The following is a 20,330-nucleotide window of genomic DNA, read 5'->3' on the forward strand; positions in this document are numbered from 1 at the left end:
CAAATACAATTAACCACATTCCTAGTCATCACCTCCCACCCAGTCCATGTTCAAATGTACTGAGTTGTCCCCAGACCACCTTATATAACTGGTTTTTTGAGCTGAGATACAGTCAAGCTCACATATTGCATTTGGTTATTAAGCTCTTAAGTCTCTTTTCTTTCAGGCTTTAACTCTAGTAAAATACATACCTAGACATGGCATGTGTAGGAAATCCCATGGACGGAGGAGCCTGGCAGGCTATCGTCCATGGTCGCAAGAGTTGGACACGGCTTAGGGACTATACCACCACCAGCACCGCACATGGCATAGATATACATCTTAACTGGCTGTAAGTGCACAGCCCAGGGGTATTCCGTACATTCACAGCGCTCTGAGCCCTCACCACCGTCTATCTCAGAGTCTTCATCTTGCAAAACTAGAGCTCTCCTTATTAAATGCTCGCTCCCCACCCTCCCCCAGCCCCTGGCACCCTCCATTCTCCTTTCTGTCTCTGTGAACCTGATGACTTTAAGTACCTTATGTAAGTGGGATCACAGGGCATGTCTCCTCTTATGAACAGCTTCTTTCACGGAGTGCAGTGCCCTCCAGGGCCGTCCGTGCTGCAGTCTGTGTCGGAACTTCTGAGGCTCAGTGCTCCGGGGGGCTCTGCTCCTGGCGTTTTGCTATTTGTTTTCATGCCCTGCAAGTTCTTTTGTCCCTCATCTCCTGCAGTGCTGTCATCTTTATGTTGAACTGACCTTACGTTGTGAAATGCTCAAATTCCTTTTTCATCCCCTTCTGTGTATCTTCTTTGTGGTGGGATTACATTTAGCATCCTAAAGTCACAACTATCCTATCTGGGTTTGTATCAGTCTGACATTAACAGCTCATGAAAGCTCTACTCCTTTATAGCGTTGTCCCACTCGGTTCAGTTGTTGATGTCACAAAATTACTTGTATTACTTGCGCATCCAGTAACATAAACAGAAATTGGTAGATACATCAGTTTCTTAGTTCTATAGAAAACAAAATGTGGAGTTATAAACCAAAGTTACAATAACACCAGCTTTTAGGCTAAAAAATGCTTTTTAAAAGACTATGTTAGCATCTTAAATCATGTAGGAAACTAAAATTGCTGTTACAAACCATCATGACTTTGGCACCAGCACTGTGTGTCTTCCTTTCCAGAGCCTGAGGTTACTCTCTGGGGTCCTTTCCTCTCGCCTGCGCGACTAGCTGGGGCATTTCCTGCAGGCAGAACTCCTGCAGCTCTTGTCCATCTGGGCCTGTCTTTTGAAGGACAGTTTTGTTTTTTTTTTAATGATTTTATTTATTTAATTATCTTTGCCTATGCTGGGTCTTCGTTGCTCTGCAGGCTTTTTCCTCTAGTTACAGTAATTGGGGGCTACTGTTCGTTGGGGCGCTCAGGCTTCTTATTGTGGCGGTTTCTCTTGTTATGGAGCGAGGGCTCTAGGAGTGCAGGCTTCAGTAGTTGTGGCACGTGGGCTCAGCAGTTGCAGCTCTAGAGCACTGGCTCAGTAGTCGTGGTGCATGGGCTTAGTTCCTCCGTGGCATGTGGGATCTTCCCGGACCAGGCATTGAACCCTTGTCTCCTGCATTGACAGGCGATTCTTTACAACTGAGCCACCAGGGAAGCCCTTGAAGGACACTCTTGAAAATTTAGGATTCTCGACTGACATTTTTCTTCCTGGAGCAGATCGGCTCCTGGCCGTCTCTCCTCCAAGGTGTTTGTTGAGAAATCTGCCATGATCTTACTGAGGCTCCCTTGTGTGTGACACATCATTTCTCTCCTCCTGCTTTCAAGATTCTCACTTTTTCTCTGGCCTTTAACGGTCTGATTACAAGGTGTCTCAGCACGAGTCTCTTTGAGTTCATCCTTCTCAGAGGTTATTGAACTTCTTGGGTGTTTGTAATCATGTCTTTCATCGAAGGTGGGGAGCTTTCAACCATTTTAAAAAAACTTTTTTAATTGAAGGATAATTGCTTTTCAGAATCTTGTGGTTTTCCCTCATACATCAACAAGAGTCAGCCATAGGTACACCCATGTCCTCTCCTTCCTGAACCTCCCTCCCATCTGGCCCCATCCGGCCCTTCAGCCTGTCACAGAGCCCCTGTTTGAGTTCCCTGAGTCACACAGCAAATTCCCATTGGCTATCTATTTTACATATGGTATTGTAAATTTCATATGTCTGTTTCACCATTGCTGTCCTGAAAATAAATTCATCAGTACCATCTTTTTAGATTCCATATGTATGTGTCAGTATATGATATTTATTTACATTCCTACCAACAGTGCAAGAGGATTCGTTTTTCTCCACACCCTCTCCAGCATTTATTGTTTGCAGACTTTTTGATGATGGCCATTCTCACCAGTGTGGAGTGATATCTCATTGTAGTTTTGATTTGAGTTTCTCTCATAATGAGCGATGTTAAGCATCTTTTCATGTGTTTGTTAGCCATCTGTATGTCTTCTTTGAAGAAATGTCTGTTTAGGTCTTTTCCCCACTTTTTGATGGGATTGTTTGTTTTTCTGGTATTGAGTTGTACGAGTTGCTTGTATATTTTGGAAACTAATCCTTTTTCAGTTGTTTCATTTGCTGTTACCTTCTCCCATTCTGAGGGTTGTCTTTTCACCTTGCTTTTAGTTTCCTTTGCTGTGCAAAGGCTTTTAAGTTTAATCAGGCCCCACTTGTTTACTTTTGTTTTTATTTCCATTAATCTAGGAGGTGGGTCATAGAGGATATTGCTTTGATTTGTGTCAGCAAGTGTTCTGCCTATGTTTTCCTCTAAGAGTTTTATAGTTTCTGGTTTTACTTTAGGTCTTTAATCCATTTTGAGTTTATCTTTGTGTGTGGTGTTACGAAGTGTCCTAATTTCATTCTTTTACATGTAGCTGTCCAGTTTCCCCAGCACCACTTATTGAAGAGGCTGTCTTTGCCCCATTGTATATTCTTGCCTCCTTTGTGAAATATAAGGCACCCATAGGTTCATGGGTTTATTTCTGAGCTTTCTATCTTGTTCCATTGGTCTATATTTCTGTTTTTGTGCCAGTACCATACTGTCTTGATGACTGTAGCTTTGTAGTATAATCTGAAGTCAGGAAGTTTGATTCCTCCAGTTCCATTCTTCTTTCTCAAGACTGCTTTGGCTATTCAGGATCTTTTGTGTTTCCATATGAATTGTGAAAATTTTTGTTCTAGTTCTGTGAAAAATGCCATTGGTAATCTGATAGGGATCTCATTGAATCTGTAGATTGCCTCTGGTAGTATAGTCATTTTCACAATATTGATTCTTCCTACCCAGGAACTTGGACTATCTCTCCATCTGTTTATGCCATCTTTGATTTCCTTCATCAGTGTCTTATACTTTTCCATATACAGTTCTTTTGTCTCCTTAGGTAGGTTTATTCCTAGAAATTTTATTCTTTTTGTTGCAGTGGTGAATGGGATTGATTCCTCAAGTTCTCTTTTTGATTTTTCATTGTTAGTGTATAGGAATACAAGTGATTTCTGTGGATTGACCTTGTATTCTGTGACTTTGCTGAATTCACTAGTAATTTTCTGATAGTTTCTTTTGGGTTTTCTATGTATAGTATCATGTCATCTGCAAACAATGAAAGTTTTACTTCTTCATTTCTGATCTGGATTCTTTTTATTTCTTTTTCTTCTCTAATTGTCATAGCTAGAACTTCCAAAACTATGTTTAATAATAGTGGTGAGAGTGGACACCCTTGTCTTGTTCCTGATCTTGGAGGGAATGCTTTTAGTTTTTCACCATTGGAAATAATGTTTGCTTTGGGCTTATCATATATGGCCTTTACTACGTCGAGGTTCCTTCTATGCCCATTTTTTGAAGCGTTTTTTACCATAAATGGGTGCTGAATTTTGTCGAAGTCTTTTTCTGCATCTATTGAGATGATCATATGGTTTATATATTTCAGTTTGTTAATATGGTGTATTGCATTGATTGATTTGTGTATATTGAAGAATCCTTGCATCCCTGGAATAAACCTGACTTGATCATGGTGTATGAGCTTTTTAACATGTTGTCGAATTATGTTTGCTAAAATTTTTGGGGGGATTTTTGCATCTATGTTCATCAGTAATATTTGCCTATAATTTTCTTTTTTTGTGTTGTCTTTGCCTGGTTTTGGTATCAGGGTGATGGGGGCCTCATAGAATGAGTTTGGAAGTGTTCCATCCTCTGCAGTTTTTTGGAAGAGTTTCAGAAAAATAGGCATTAGCTCTTCTCTAAATGTTTTACAGATGTCCCCTGTGAAGTCATCTGGTCCTGTGCTTTTGTTTTTGGGGAGATTTTTAATCACTGTTTGGATTTCAGTGTTTGTAATTGGTTTGTTCATAATTTCTATTTCTTCCTGGTTCAGTCTTGGGAGGTTGAACTTTTCTAATGATCTGTGCATTTCCTCTAGGTTGTCCATTTTGTTAGTATACAGTTGCTCATAATATTCTTTTATGATCCTTTGTATTCTGTGTTGTCTGTTTTAACCTCTCCTTTTTCATTTCTAATTTTGTTGATTTGACTTTTCTCCCTCTTTTTTCTTGATGCGTCTGGCTAGTGGTTTGTCAATTTTGTTTATCTTCTCAAAGAACCAGATTTTAGTTTTATTAATCTTTGCTAGTATTTCCTTCATTTCTTTTTCCTTTATTTCTGCTCTGAAATTTATGATTTATTTCCTTCTGCTGACATTGGAGAAGGCGATGGCACCCCACTCCAGTACTCTTGCCTGGAAAATCCCATGGACGGAGGAGCCTGATGGGCTGCAGTCCATGGGGTCGCGAAGAGTTGGACACGACTGGGCAACTTCACTTCCACTTTTCAATTTCATGCATTGGAGAAGGAAATGGCAAGCCACTCCAGTGTTCTTGCCTGGAGAATCCCAGGGACGGGGAGCCTGGTGGGCTACCGTCTATGGAGTCGTACAGAGTCGGACACGACTGAAGCGACTTAGCAGCAGCAGCAGCTGACATTGGGGTTTTTTGTTCTTCTTTTTCCAGCTGCTTTAGATGTAGAGTTAGGTTGTCTATTTGATGCTTTTCTTGTTTCTTGAGGTAGGATTGTATTGCTGTAAATTTCCCTCTTAGAGCTGCTTTTGCTGAATCCCATAGATTTTGGGTTCTTGTGTTTTCATTGTCATTTGTTTCTAGGAATCTTGATTTCCCTTCTTATTTTTTCAGTAACCTCTTTGTTATTTAGTAATGTATTGTTTAATCTCCATGAGTTTGTTTTTTGCAGTTTTTTTTCCTGTAGTTGATATCTAGTCTTACAGTGTTGTGATCAGAGAAAATACTTGGTAACAATTTCAGTTTTCTTAAATTCACTGAGTCTTGATTTGTGGCCCAAGATGTGGTCTATCCTGGTTCCATGTGCACTTGAGAGCATATTCTTCTGCATTTGGATGGAAAGTCCTGAATATATCAATTAGGTCCTCTTGAACTAATGTTTCATTAAGGTTTGTGTTTCCTTATTGATTCTCTGTTTTGATGATCTGTCCTTTGGTGTAAGTGGGATGTTAAAGTCCCCCACTATTATTGTGTTACTGTCGATTGCCCCTCTTTTTCGGCCATTGTTTTTTTTAAATATTCCCCCAGCCCTTTTCTGTCCTCCTCCTGGGACCCTGCGATGCACATTTTGATCATCAGGTCAGGGCCTTGTCAGGAAATGTTTTATTGCAGAACCAGTCTTCTTACTAGTTATAGGTCTATTCAAATTGTCTTATTTCTTTGTGGTTTAGTGTTGGAAGGTTTTTGTGTTTCTAGGAATTCTGGGTTATCCAGTTTGTTGGTACAAGGGTAGTACTCTCTTGAAATGAAAGTGAAAGTCACTCAGTCATGTCTGACTCTTTGCGACCCCATAGACTGTACAGTCCATGGAATTCTCCAGGCCAGAATACTGGAGTGAGTAGCCTTTCCCTTCTCCAGGGGATCTTCCCAACCCAGGGATCAAAACCAGGGATCAAAACCAGGGATCAAACCCAGGTCTCCCGCATTGCAGGTGGATTCTTACCAGCTAAGCCATAAGGGAAGCCCATGTACTTTCTTAGAATCCTTTTTACTTCTGCAGAATCAGTATTAATGTCCCCATTTTCATTTCTGATTTTACTACTTTGAGTCTTTATTTTCTTAGTCCATGTAGGCAAAAGTTTGTCAATTTTGTTGATCTTTTTGAATAACCAACTTTTGGTTTCATTAATTTTCTCTATTATTTTTCTATTCTCTACTTTATCTCTGCTCTGATCCTTATTTTATTTTGTCTGCTAGTTTTGGAGTTTAGTTTGTTCTTTTCCTAATTTCTTGAGTTGTAAACATAAATTGTTTGTTTTAGATCTGTCATTTATTAATGTCAGTTTTTATAGCTATAAATTTCCCCTTCGGTGACCCTTCCACTGCATCCCATGAGTTTTGGTGTATTGTGTTTTTGTTTTCATTCATCTCTAGTTATTTTATAATTTCTCTTGTGATTTCTTCTTTGATTTTTTGCTTAATTTCCATACTTTTGTGAATTTTCTTGTTTTCTTTATGTTTTTGATTTTTAGCTGTATTCTGTTGTGGTCAGAGAAGATACTTTGTATGATATCTCTCTTTTAAAGTCTGTTGAGTCTTTTGTGGCCTAACTTATGGTCAATCCTGGAAAATGTCTTGTGTGCACCTGACAAAAACATATGTGTTGTTGTTGGGTGAAGTGTTCTGCGTGCATCTGTTAGATCCCATGGTTTATTGTGCTGCTCAAGTTCTGTATTTCCTTACTTATCTTCTGTCTGGTTGTTCTGTTCATTGTGAGAAGAGTATTGTAGAGCTATATTTCTCCTTCAGTTTCCTCAGTTCTTGCTTCATGTACTTTTGATAGTCTGCCAGATGCGTAAGTGATTATAATTGTTATATCTTCCTGCTATGGTGAATCTTTTATTAATATACAACCATTGAATTTTTTTAGCCTTTTCCAGAATGCTGTATAGTCGGAATCATACAGTTTGAAAACTTTTCAAACAGACTTCTTTCACTTATGTAGCTATACACATCTAAGGTTGCTCCATGTTTTTTATGGCTTGATAGCTCACTTCTTTTTAGCTGGCTTGATTTTTTAAAAATTGGACTCAGGTGCTCCCCAATGTCATGATCAATACACGAGTTTATGATTTCTGGCATGTGAATTGTGTTCGTGGACAGTGCAGAGACCTTTCCTCTCCCCCATGGAGCCAGATGCAGACCTTATCCATGAGTGTGGGGATGGGGTCAGAGCTCCGTGTCCCCTCGGCTGTGGGGTGGCAGGTGGGAGAGGAGACCTGCTGTGGTCACCCTGGCTCACTCAAGGTCTTCTGACAGCTGTCCCTCGACAAGGAGCTCATCGACTTTGGCAGCTACACAGTGGGTGAGACTGCAATCCGGACCATCACGCTGACCAACACTGGGGGCTTGGGCACCAAGTTCAGATTTCTTCTGGCATCAGAGACTTGTGAGATGGACACCTCCCAGTCGGTCCTAAAATTAGTGAGTGTGCCGCTGCTCCTGGTCAATGCTGTGGCTGCTCAGCCAAGGGCAGTGCGTGGTATCTCCTGCCCCAAGATACAGTCCCATGAGCGTGAAGTGGGCCATGAGTCAAAGGAGCCTATTGATGTGAGCAGGATGAGGAGGGGTGGCAGGACAGCCTCCAGTCCATCTGGAAGTGCTCGAACTCTGTAGGGAGCACACCTTGGCAGCAGGACACTGTCCCCTGTCACGTGTGTTGGCAAGGCAGTGGACAAGCATTCTCAGAGTAGGGGCATCCCAGACCCCTCAGGCTGAAAAGCTCAGCAAACCCTGCCCCGCACCCACATCTCTCTCAAAAGTATGAGGGAGGCCCTGGTCCTCTCATGGGAAGGCTGTGCATGTGCTGCCAAGGAAACAGAAACAGGAGGGACCCCATCCATGGAGACAACTTCTAAAACAGCCAGTGGTCAGGGAAGGGGTGTGGTAGTCATTTGGGGGTGAGCACAGAGAGAGAAAGTTTGCCTCAAAATACATTAGTTGAAACTTTCCTATAAGAAGCACTTAGTCTGTTTTCTCTGCTGCATTAAGGGGTTTCAGCAAAGGTCCTGGAAGGGTCTCCCCTGGAGAGGGAGAAGGCAGAGGTACCCTGAACAGTAACATGGGCCAGCTGCTGCAACAGAGGTTGGGACTGGGGTGTGAACCCAGAGCATGGGATGATGAGGGAAGAGGGGGTGCAGGAGCCAGGCTTATGGAGGGAGGACAAGTAGCCGGGCCCTCAGGCTCTCCACGGGTACTGGCTCTGTGTCTCAGTGGGCGTCTGAGCAGCTGGATGGCAGCTCCACCAGGACAATGCCCTGCAGGTCCCCCATGGACCCTGAGTCACACGCAGCAGGCACTCAGTCAGTCTGTTCCTGAGCCCAGGGGAGAGGCCTGCGGGTCAGTGGCCTCTTGGAAAGGAGCAGAGAAGAAGCCAGCCTGCTCTCAGCCTGCAGGGGTCTGGGCCAAAGCCAGGAGAGCTCTGGGCTGGAGCCTGGGGGGTGCCCAAGCTCACAGTGGAGAGCAGCAGGTGTCCTGGAGGAACTCGGCCCCATGCCTGTGTGCAGAGTCTCTAGGAAGGGGCTGAGGAGGAAACCACCTGCGTTAGAGGAGGCCCTGAGCCCCAGGCAAACTCAGCACAGGTCAATGGAGAGCTGCCAAGGGGGTCATGCAGGAGCCCGTGGTCCCCAGCCCAGATCATGGCCGGGTTCTCAGTGTGGCACCTCAGGGATGGTGGATCTGGATAGCTAATGGGAAAGGCAAATGGACTGCACTAAAGGTATCATGTTCTCTTTTCAGAGTAGTACCTTCACGTATGAAGACAAAAGTTTGTATGATAAATTCACCACCAGTTTTTCTGAGCATCAGATGGAGGGCAATGAGTCATCTCCTACAGATGTACCAAGCCAGAAGGAGTCTGGAAAGCTGGACGTGAAGGAGCAGGAGGAGGGGCACCCCATCGGTGAGCTGGGCCCATGGCCTGCGCTCAGCATACAGCCCTGGGCTCCTTGGCACAGGTTCCCTGAGTCCCAGCCATGTGATGGGCAGAGAGGCAGCACTCAGCATGCAGCCCTGGGCCCCTCAGCACAGAGGCCCTGAGTCCCAGCCATGTGATAGGCAGAGGGCCTACGGGTTGGGTCAGAGGGCCCCAGAGGACAGATTCCAGAGCCACTTAGAGCACGTCCACACAGACAAGGCCAAACAACTGTGAAAACAGGCTGGAGGGGGTACTGTGTTACCTTTCCAGGACTTGGCAGCCCCCCTCCCCCTACCACCCCAGCCTGGCCCCCCATCCTCCCCCCCACCCCACCGGGCCCAGCCCTCACACAGCTTTCTACCATTTTCTCCTCTTAATACAAACGTCTCGAGTCCACTTTCAGCTCCTCCTGCCTTGAAGCAAAGCCTCAGATGGTCCACTTAGCTTCCCCATGTTTCTCTGCTGTCCTCTCTCAGACATGCTGCTCTTAGGCCATTTTGAGCAACTCAGGACCTTCTCCCACCTAGGCCTCCCACTCCAGAAGCCACAGTGACCACTGTCTGAGTCCACCCAAGAAACCCCAGGCCTGGGACCCTACATGGCATTGAAGTTGGGGGTCCCTGAGTTCGCAAGGCCCCCATGCAGGAGATGGCCATGGGAGCTGTGAGAGTGGAAACACATCCACGTGAACCTGGGGCCACAGTGACAGCCTCTTGTGCCAACGAGCCAGGCTGTCTACCTGCACTGACCCTACAGCCCTGTGACCCCTGTCCTGGCGCAGAAGGGTCAGTACACCCTGCCCAGGCCTGGGGCACAACCCCATTCCACTCTGGTCCCCCTGTGCCACCAAGTGGCCCTTCTTTGCAGACCTGGGTCAGGGGGAAGGGTGGGGGCCCTGCCTGGGTCAGGGTGCCCCCTGTGAGGGCCCTCGCCAGCCCTGGGGACAGGTGGGAGGGCAGCACGTGATATTGTCAGGATGAGGTATCTGTTCAGGAGGGCTGGGGTGGCCTCCACAGACTCCAGGACAGCACCTGGTCTGGGAGAGGAAGGGGCCCTGGTGCCCCAGCTCTCCTGGCCTGGCCAGCCTCACCTGTGAACCCCCTTCTCTTCCAGAATCAGAGGGCGTGACCTTGACCACCATCATGACTATACCTCCCAATGAGGAACAGATGGAGTTCTCGCTGGGAGAGGTCAGCAAGGCCTGCCTTCCTCTAGCCCTGGGATGGCCTGTCCATCTGACCAGAGCTGGATGAGACTAGTCTGGTCATCGGACTTGTAGCCTCTGGGCGATTAGCTATCTCAGCCCGTATCTGGCCACACCATCCCCAACTGGGCTAGGTCAGACCCAGAGCCAAAGAGGCAGGCCTGGGTGCCCCTGTTGAGCGCAGAGGAGACTTCCATGTAGAGCCTCACTAGCCAGAGCGGCAGGGGTGGGGGTGGGGTCCACGTGTGTGTGCACGTGTGTCCATGTGGTACATGTGTGTGTGTGTCCACATGTGTGCGTGTGTGTGCATCCATGTGTGTTCACGTGTGTGTGCAAGGCCCGGGTCATCAGGAGAGCAAGTGCACACATGGCTGCTGCCACCTCCCACCACACAGTGATTGGCCATGGTGAGGCCATGGGAGGTACCTGTCCAGAATGTGAAGGCTGACCAGCCTTCCGCCTCTCTTCCCTGCAGACAACAGAGGGGGACATAGGCCCCTTCAGCTCCATCAAGGTGCCCGTCATCTTCACCCCGATTGTCCCGGGAACGGTCCAGAACAGTTTCAAGGTTGTGTTTAAGAATCAGCAGTGCCCAACTGTGAGTACCATGCTGCTCCCCAGGCATGGGGTCCCGCCCTCCACCTTCCATCCACCCAACCATATGGGGCCTATATTACAGAAAAACCAAAGGAACTTTCTGGCCAACCCTATATTTTGGATATTAATCTCTTATCAGTCATATCATTTGCAAACATTTTCTCCTATTCAGTAGGTTGTCTTTTCATGTTTTTTTTTGTTTGTTTTTTTGGTTTTTGTCTTTTCAGTTTTCTCAATGGTTTCCTTTCCTGTGCAAAAGCTTTTATGCTTCATTAAGTCCCATTTGTTTGTTTTTGCTTTTATTTCCTTTGCCTTCAGACACAAATCCAAAAAAATATTGCTGCAATTTATGGCAAAGAGTGTCCTGCCTATGTTTTCTTCTAGAAGTTTAATGGTTTCTGGTCTTATATTTAGGAATTTAGTCCATTTTGAGTTTATTTTTGATGTGGTGTTAGAGAATGTTCTAATTGCACTCTTTTACTTGTAGCTGTCCAGTTTTCCCAGCACCATTTATTAAAGAGACTGTCTTTTCTCCATTGTATGTTCTTTTCTCCTTTGTCATAAATTAGGTAACCATAGGTACATGGGTTTATTTCTGGGCTCTTTATCCTGTTCCATTGGTCTGTGTGCCTGTTTTTTGCACCAGTGCCATGCAGTTTTGATGACTGTAGCTTTGCAGTATAGTCTGGAGTCAGAAAGGGTGAATCCTCCAGCTCCATTCCTCTCTTTCAAGGTGCTTTGGCATCCCTCCATGTTCCTTCCGCATGTCCACCTTCCCTGTGACCCAACCTTTGACAAGTTCTCCTTACATGCCTCACAGAGGGCTCTGTACAACTGCCTTATTGTTTGATGCATGAGGGTTTGTGGTTGTTTTCTTATAGTAAACTATGCCTTCCACCAGAACCAAACAGACCTCTTCCCCCCTGCTGCTCAGACATCTCTAACAACAGCTGCTCCCACGATAATGATAGAGCCACCCTGCTCTCCTCTGCTTCCCCTTAGCCTCATTTCCCTGTGTCCCCTCCCATATTCATCCTTTTTTTACTCTGTATGTATTTTAAGGAGCCAGGTTTTTTCTATGGATCCAACTAATGCTGTCTGCCTTTATGGGGACACTCCAGTGTGTTCACAGCATAATACTGACACACTTAATCTCCAAAATATGCAAGCAGCTCATGCAGCTCAATACCAGAAAAATGAACAACCCAATCAAAAAGTGGGCAAAAGAGCTAAACAGACATTTCTCAAAAAATTGAAAGCATTACCTCTAAAATCAGGAACAAGACAAGAGTGCCCATTCTCACCACTGTTACTACAAATGACAAAGAATTAATCTCCAAAACACTGACACACTTTGTTTTACTTCTTCCATTAGTTGTATTGACTATTCATTTTATGATATTATTTCCTCACTTTCAATTTTCTTGTTTTGGTTGGTTTAATCAAGTTGCTACTTATTCCTTTTCTTCCTGTTATTTGGAAATTCTACTTTCCATTCCATGAACAGTCCCCTCCACTTTCAGCCCCCAAATCCCACATGACTTTCTACTTCTTAAATGGAAGAGGAAAACCCTCCAGGACAGACTGTGCCCAGCAGGACACTCGGCCAGCGCTTCCTTATGACCGAAATACAGTGTGACATTGTGTCCGTCTTACTGACCCTCTTTCTTGGCCTTCAGTGTCTCCATAACACTTAAGTTTCACTGGAATTATTAGAATCTCCTCTGAACCTGCTGCCACTGCTTTAGGAGTTCTGACCTGACACCATGGTCCATGTTTCCAGGCAGGTGATCTCTTTCCAGCTGTGACCAGTTGATGCATCTGTGCTCACTGCACTGTCCTCTCCTCACTGCTTCGGAAGTCTCTGCTCTGCCATGATTCCTATTCAGCGGCCAGAGATTTGAGACAAGACACTCATTTGTTTGAACAGAAACCCCAAGGAATGGGCCGTGCCCTACAGTACCCCATAGTGTTCCACAATACTCACACTGCCCCCTGTCAGTAGTACCAATTGGAGTTCCACAGAGCCTCAGAGAACCCTACAGGACCCCATGGAGCCCCCTGGTACCCTACAGGACCCCACAGAGCCCCTGCTCTGTGACGGGAAGGAACACGGGCCAGTGCTGGGTAACCGACCACTCAAGAGAGGATAGCCTGGCTGGGGCTGTGACTTTGAATCAAGCATGTGCCAGCCCATGGGGGCCCTGCTGAGTGAGGCAGGCAGTGAACACCTTGACTGCTCCCCACGCACTGACCTCTCCCAACCAGAATTGGGGACACACACGCAGCCACTGTGCAGCTCTCAGCCTCCTTGGGTGAGCAGGGGTGTGGGCTCCCCATCCTGCCTGCCTGTTTTCCTGAGACCAGGCCCCTTATGACAGGTCTGGAATCTGCCAGCCTGCAGCCCCTTCCCATCCAGGGGTCTGGGGGCACTGCTTCCATCTTCCCATGAGGACGGCCCCCCTCCCATGTCCAGGCCTCTCTTTCCCACCCTGCTGGCTCTGCTGTAGATGGGGGCTTCCTTGCCCTCCTTAGTGGAAGTCTGAACTCCGAGGCCTGGGTCTTTCTTCACCCTCATTTGTCACGTGTCACCCCCTGAGTCCATCTGCTCGCCTGGAGCTGATTCAGGTGCTGGCAAGACCGGCCTCTCTGTGACCTGCCTGGCCCTGCCGCCAGGATGCTGCTTGGGGCCTCTGAGCCTCTCAGCCACTGCCCCAGCCCACCCCTGCTGCCTCTGACAGAAGAGGTTGCCTTTGTCCTCAAACCCTCTCCCAACTGCCCCAGCAGCTCCATCTCCCTGGACCTGCTTTCTGTTTATTCTGCCTGGTCTGTCTCTGGCCCTGGAAATGGGCTGTGTTTCAGTGACCCAGTGGCCTCGGATCTGGTCCAGCTGTGTTCTGAGGTCACAGTCCTGCAGGTGGTAGGAAGGAACGCCCCCCACACAGTCTTGTGGGTTGGCGGTCCCTGGCGCTACCCTGGGGGGGCTGCTGTGCACACACTCACCTGGCAAGACACCCACAAAGCCCAGCTCTGAAACCAGGACTCGGGGTCTGACTGCAGGGAGAAGCACCTCTGTGTCTGGGCCCTTGAGAGACCTGAGCTTCCATCTGTGTTGGCCATGTGCACAGCCTGTGTGACACACGATTTTGTAGCAAAAGGGTTTTTCTAAACCGCTAAAAATGTGGATATTTAGGAAGCTGCATGACACGTTTGTGAAAACCCATTGTACAAGTCTACCTTCTCATGTTTAAAAATTTTGAAAATAAACAGGATTATTTAAATTATATGATGTGGGGACCTCCCTGGTGGTCCAGTGGTTAAGAATCCACCTTCCAATGCAGGGAGTGTGGGGTTTGACCCTTGATCAGGGAACTAAAATCTCACATGCCTCGTGGCCAAAAAAAACACACCAAAACATAAAACAGAAGCAATAAATCCAATTGTAACAAATCCAATAAAGACTTTTTAAAATAATTATATGACGTGAAGGACTTCCCTGGTTAGGAAGTTCAGTGGTTAGGTTCAGTGGTTAGGATGCTGAGCTCTCACTGCCAATGTTCAGTTCCTAGTCAGGGAACTAAGATCCCACATGCCTCAGAGCATGATCCAAAAATAAACAGAGCTCTGCTCATTAACAAAAAAAAAAAAATGATCTAATGTGAAAACTGCCATAGATCTCAAAAACATGATTAGTTTAATTTTTTTTAAATATTTATTTGGCTGCAACAGGTCTTAATTGTGGCATGTGAGATCTAGTTCTCTGACCAGGGATCCAACCCGGGTCCCCCACACTGGGAGTGCATAGTCTTGCCACTGGACCACCAGGGAAGTCCCAATGGCCAGTGTAATTACTAACCTTCCAATACTTGTAACAGCTGGGACTTCCCAGGTGGCACTAGCGGTAAAGAACCCGCCTGCCAGTGCAGGAGATGCAAGAGACAGGTTCTGTCCCTGGGTTTAGAAGATCCCCTGGGGAAGGCCATGGCAAACCACTCCAGTATTCTTGCCTGGAGAAAATCCCATAGACAAAGGAGCCTGGCGGACTACAGTCCTTGGGGTTGCACAGAGTCAGACACGACTGGGCACATGGTACTTTTAGGAATTACAGATCATGCTCTGAGCTCTGTGTTAGCGCTCACAAGCACTGTCTGCTCTGCTGATGAACATGCGTGTTATTGGATTTTCGTGTTCAAATTCAGTTATATTTCAAAGTCGTCGGCGTGGCTATCGATGTGCCTGTCTGGGTGCCAAAGCCCAACGTAGACCTGAAGATCTGCATGTACGATCGGCTATACCAGGACTCGATCCTCGTCCACACGCGGTGAGCCCTGGCTGGGTGAGATCCGATACCTCAAGGTGGGGGTCTCCAGGGATTGCCCTGAGAGCCCACTGGGACCCCAGAGCTGTCATAGGATGGAAGCCTGAGGGTCAGCGTCAGACAGAGGCTGACAGTTGCTGGGCTGCTGGCCTTGAAAATGGAAGAGGGGCCACAAACCAAGGGACGTGGCATCTCCAGAAACCAGAAAAGCCAGGAGAGCGTTTTCTGTGGAGCCTCCGGGGGAACCAGCCCTGCCTGCAGCTGGGTTTCAGCCCTGGGACACGGTGTCTGGACCTGACTTCCAGGACCGTGAGGATAAATCGGTGTCATCACCCCTGTCTGTGGGGGGGTCGGCACCCCGCACACCAGGTCAGGCCCCTCGCAGACACAGACAGAAGAGGGGGCTGGTCCTCTGAAGGAACATGGGTGGAGTTCTGAGAAAAGAAGCATGTTTCATTCACAGAGCTTTGCAAGGGTGTCCAGACACCACGGTTGTCATTTCTTTTTTACTCTCCCTTTCTTTTTTTTTTTTAACTAAAGTTCAATTAAGTGGAAAAAAGAGGCAAACCCAACAGTTAGAGCTTAGTGGATCTTCACTAACCAAACACACCTGTACTTGGCCAGCTGCTGTACTCAGGGTCCTGCTTCTCTCCGGAAGTGGGGGCGATGTCAGCCTGGGTGCAATTAGGCTGGCACCTGCCGGCTGCTGGGTCCCCAGATGTCAGTGCTGCAAACATCAGGCGACCTGCTTTTCCCGGAGGCTGGGGTCTCGGAGCAGGTTTCAGATGGATTGTTTGGGAAACCAGGGTTTAACAGGGTCTGGTCAGTTTACCTCAATGCAAAGTGTGTCCACCCCTGGGGTGGATGGGGGGACACGGAGCACGGGAGCTCTGCTTTCTCAGCCTGTCCCCTGAGGCACGCACTCGACCTCTTAGGTTTGTTGAATGATTTTAGAATTCAATGTTATTACCAGTTTTATGGGTACAGAGGTAGCAAGGGAGTGAGTTCACAAAGACCCTGGTTGTAGTTGCCTGAGGGGAACCCAGCCACAGCAGAAACCAGGGTGGGAGGGCCCAGTCTGAACACCTTTCATGGTAGGGGACATTCAGTGCTGGGTGACACTGGGGCCAGAGGTCAAAGTTGAGAGAAGAGAGACCTTCCTTTGCAATCTCAGGAGCCCATGGGTCACTCAGGGTCCCGATCGGCCCTGGGTTCCCCATGCAGAGGGACTGTGAGAATCACCCCGGGCGGTTAAGGAGACACCGAGAGGCCTGAGAGGCTCTGGACCATGGCCTGGGGTCCCTGATGGCCCAGGGGCGGTCTCCTTAACAGGCCTAGGGCAGCTCACCCACTGCCTCTCTTTCTGGAGGCTGGAGAGCAGGTGGGGAGGGGGTGTCCTAATGGGGCTGTGACCCACGTGGTTGACTGGGGGCACGCCTGGCTTTCTCCGGCTGGTCCTGAGTTGAAAGCAAGGACAAAAATTGGGGAAGCTGCCATCACCAAGGCCAAGGCCTGGCCACCTGGGGCCTCCTGAGCGTCCTGCAAGAGAGCCTGTGCCTGAGTGGGGAATGGCAGAACTCCAGGAGGAACAGGGCCCCCTCTCCCTGACCCCCGGCCTGTGAGGCGCTTCCCAGAAAACACTCAGGTTCTAAAAACTGACCAGGGTGACTTTCAGTTGTGATGTTTTTATTTGTAAGGATTCCTCAGCCAATGTCATTTCAGGAAAACCTGCCCCTGTGAGCAGGGCTCTGAAGCCTGTCCGACAGTGGGGCTGGAGGGTGGGGGCTGTGCCCAGCAGGGCTGTGCCTGGAGGGGGTGCACTGGGCCCTGTGGGGCAAGGACTGACCTCAAGTCGCTGTCCGGCCCTCCCTTGGATGCTGCAGGTCGAAGGCCGCGTTGCGCCTAAAGTTCGAGGTGTGCAAGGAGCTGCGGGGCCACGTGGAGCTCCTGCCTGAGACTGGCTACATCCAGGCCCTGTCGTCCTACTCGGTGCAGCTCAAGTTCCTGCCCAGGTGATGTGCCCAGCAGGGCGCCGCTCCTCCCGGGTGGGGGGGGGTGGTCCTGAGTCACAGCAAGAAGCCAACCCCAGGCTCCCGTATTTCTGATCTTCTGTGTACCCCATGACTCTGGCACCCTCACAGTTGAGCCTTTTGTCATTTCTCAAATATAAAGGGGAAAAGAACATTCAAGTGCCCCCTGTCTCTTGCAGACACTCCCTCCCAGAAGATGCAGGGAAGTATTTTGACAAGGAGACCAGGGTTCTGGAGGCCCCGATGACTATCCGGGTGGCTGACCAGGTCTGTGTGGGGCTCATCTGGATGCCGGGCACCCTGGGGGAGCAGAGCTGTTCTGGCCTGGCTCTTGGAGCCCATCTTCACTGGCCTCCGGTCTTGCCCTAGCAGCCCCTGCACAGGGGAGACAGAGGGAGGGGCTTGTGGATCCAAGAGGCCCCAGTGCTGTCCTGGGTGGGTGGGGCTGTCCCCGGGACACCCAGACCCTCGTGTTCGTACAGTCCAGACCCAGGTGTCCAGGGTGTGCACATCCTCGGTACACATGTCATCATGTGAGCTCACAATGCACCGACAAGCAGATGCACAGATGCACATGTGTGTGCACACATACCCTCCGGCCCCCTGCCCCCCTGTGCTGCCCATGCCATGCTGAGGCCAACAGGAAGCAGATGTGTCCGTGAAAGGTGCAGAGTCAGCCGCCAGCTCACAGCAGGACTGGGGCTCTTCTCAGTTTTGGAGACACTTCCCTAACTGACCGCAATGACCTAATGGCCCCGCCCTCTGCACTTCAGATCAAACCCGTGGGGTTTACTGTCCATGCTGTAGTCACCACCTCGGACCTGGAGCTCAGCCCCGCAGGGCTGGACTTTGGCTACTGTACCATCTACGAGGCCATCAGGACCCAAATCAGCCTCTGCAATCATTCCCTCCTGCCCCAGGAGTTTGGGTTCGTTGGACTCCCCAAGGTACCTCGCTCATGTGGTCAGAGTGGGAGGTACTGGGCAGTGAGGGACGAGGGGCTGCTACCCTGAGTCCTGGTGCCTGGCCAGGCCTCACCCACCTGCAGACTCCACGCTCACTCCCAGGGACCTCAGCCAGGGTATCTGGCTGTCCCCACCTCAACCTGCCCCTCTCGAGCTCTCTCCACCTGCTGCATGCACAGCACCCAGAGTTCTCTCCCCTCCCTCCCTCCTGAGACTCTGGCCTGCCTGGCCCTGCAGGGCAGCCAAGAGAGGCCCAGGCCTGGCTTCCCTCAGTCCTCCGGGCTGCCCCACCAGAGACCCATTGTCTACCCCCATGTATGCAGACACACTCACATACTCACCTGTGCTCACATGCATGCACACACATTCATATACTCACATACACCTGTGCTTACATGCATGTACACACATAGCCCTGTGCTCACATGCACACACACAAACTCACATACACCTGTGTTCACATACATGTACACACTCATACACATACTCATACACCTGTGCTCACATGCATGTACACACTCATACACACACTCATACACCTGTGCTCACATTCATGTATGCACTCATACATGTGTTCTCATATGCACACACACTCATATACTCACACCTGTGTTCACACACATGTACACACTCAATACACAGCCTCGTACACCTGTGCTCACATGCATGCACACACATTCATATACTCACATACACCTGTGCTTACATGCATGTACACACATAGCCCTGTGCTCACATGCACACACACAAACTCACATACACCTGTGTTCACATACATGTACACACTCATACACATACTCATACACCTGTGCTCACATGCATGTACACACTCATACACACACTCATACACCTGTGCTCACATTCATGTATGCACTCATACATGTGTTCTCATATGCACACACACTCATATACTCACACCTGTGTTCACACACATGTACACACTCAATACACAGCCTCGTACACCTGTGCTCACATGCATGCACACACATTCATATACTCACATACACCTGTGCTTACATGCATGTACACACATAGCCCTGTGCTCACATGCACACACACAAACTCACATATACCTGTGCTCACATGCATGCACGCACTCATACACACACTCATACACCTGTGCTCACATGCATGTATACACATAGCCCTGTGCTCACATGTACACACACATACTCACATACACCTGTGCTCACATGCATGCACACATATATACACTCACATACACCTATGCTCACATTCATGTATGCACTCATACACACTCATACATGTGTTCTCATATGCACACACTCATATACTCACAACTGTGTTCACACACATGTACACACTCACATAAACACACCACCCTCTCACTTGCACACATGATCACATACACAGAGACAGACTCACACCCACGTAATGCATTTACACACATGTCACCAGACACACATTTGTTTGTGCTCTGCCACACTCCCATCCACGTTGCTCCCCGTGGCACTCCCTGGAAGGTCACCTCATTTTCGCTTTGCCATCCATGGTCTTCCTTTTGCCAGTTTGTGGATATCCAGCCCAATGATGGGTTCGGGACAATCCTGCCACTGGAAACGCTACAGCTCGATGTGATCTTTCAGCCCACCAAGGCCAAGGAGTACAACTTTGAGCTCATCTGCAAGTCAGAGATTAATCGGTGAGCCTGACAGGAGTGCAGGGCCTGGGCAGCCAGCTGGGAGTGGCAGCCCCTGGCTAGCCAGGCTGACTACAGGGCTGGGCGGCAGTACCAACCTCAGAGAGCTCTGACCTAGGTCTGCACACCTGGGTCCAGGCCCACCTTGCAGGTGTGTGAGATGTGCACATGTGTGCATGCACCTGTGAGCATGCATGAGTGTGCAGAGCATCCCCTGGGCACAAGCCCCACCTGCCCTTATGCACTGTGTGATGGGCTGGTCCCCGGCCTCCGTGTCCACCCTGAGAACTGGGGCTGAGAAGGCAGGGAGCAGGGGGAAATGGACTGGACGACAGGGTCTGGCACGAGGGCCAGCTCTTGCTGATTCTCAATCATCAGCCTCCAGGGAGGAACATGCTGGGACACCCTCCTGGTGTCAGGCCAACCCCTCGTGGAGCCAGCCGACCTGTCCCCTCCTTCTCTTCCTCTCCTGTCTGCTCTTTGGTCCTGGCTGGGGGCCTGGCAGCCCTGGGGCATGGGGTGGAGGGAGGGGTAGCACCATCCGGCCAAGTGAGTGG

General features: G+C 48.8%; 1 protein-coding gene across 1 annotated transcript in view; it reads left to right on the forward strand.

Moving 5' to 3' along the window:
• The window catches only part of CFAP74 (cilia and flagella associated protein 74), a gene marked incomplete at its 3' end in the record, with an annotated part of 88,613 nt that overhangs the window by 49,172 nt on the left and 19,111 nt on the right, over positions 1–20,330 (forward strand). Inside the window, exons 18-26 of the mRNA XM_010850216.1 lie at positions 7,343–7,507; positions 8,822–8,984; positions 10,113–10,189; positions 10,679–10,801; positions 15,000–15,121; positions 17,002–17,130; positions 17,328–17,415; positions 17,922–18,095; positions 19,643–19,776. Coding sequence (XP_010848518.1) covers positions 7,343–7,507; positions 8,822–8,984; positions 10,113–10,189; positions 10,679–10,801; positions 15,000–15,121; positions 17,002–17,130; positions 17,328–17,415; positions 17,922–18,095; positions 19,643–19,776 — 1,175 coding nt within the window. The remainder of the gene's footprint in view (positions 1–7,342; positions 7,508–8,821; positions 8,985–10,112; positions 10,190–10,678; positions 10,802–14,999; positions 15,122–17,001; positions 17,131–17,327; positions 17,416–17,921; positions 18,096–19,642; positions 19,777–20,330) is intronic.

Source organism: Bison bison, unplaced genomic scaffold (genome assembly GCF_000754665.1).
Source record: "Bison bison bison isolate TAMUID 2011002044 unplaced genomic scaffold, Bison_UMD1.0 scf7180017864289, whole genome shotgun sequence".
NCBI classification, from domain to species: Eukaryota; Metazoa; Chordata; class Mammalia; order Artiodactyla; family Bovidae; genus Bison; species Bison bison.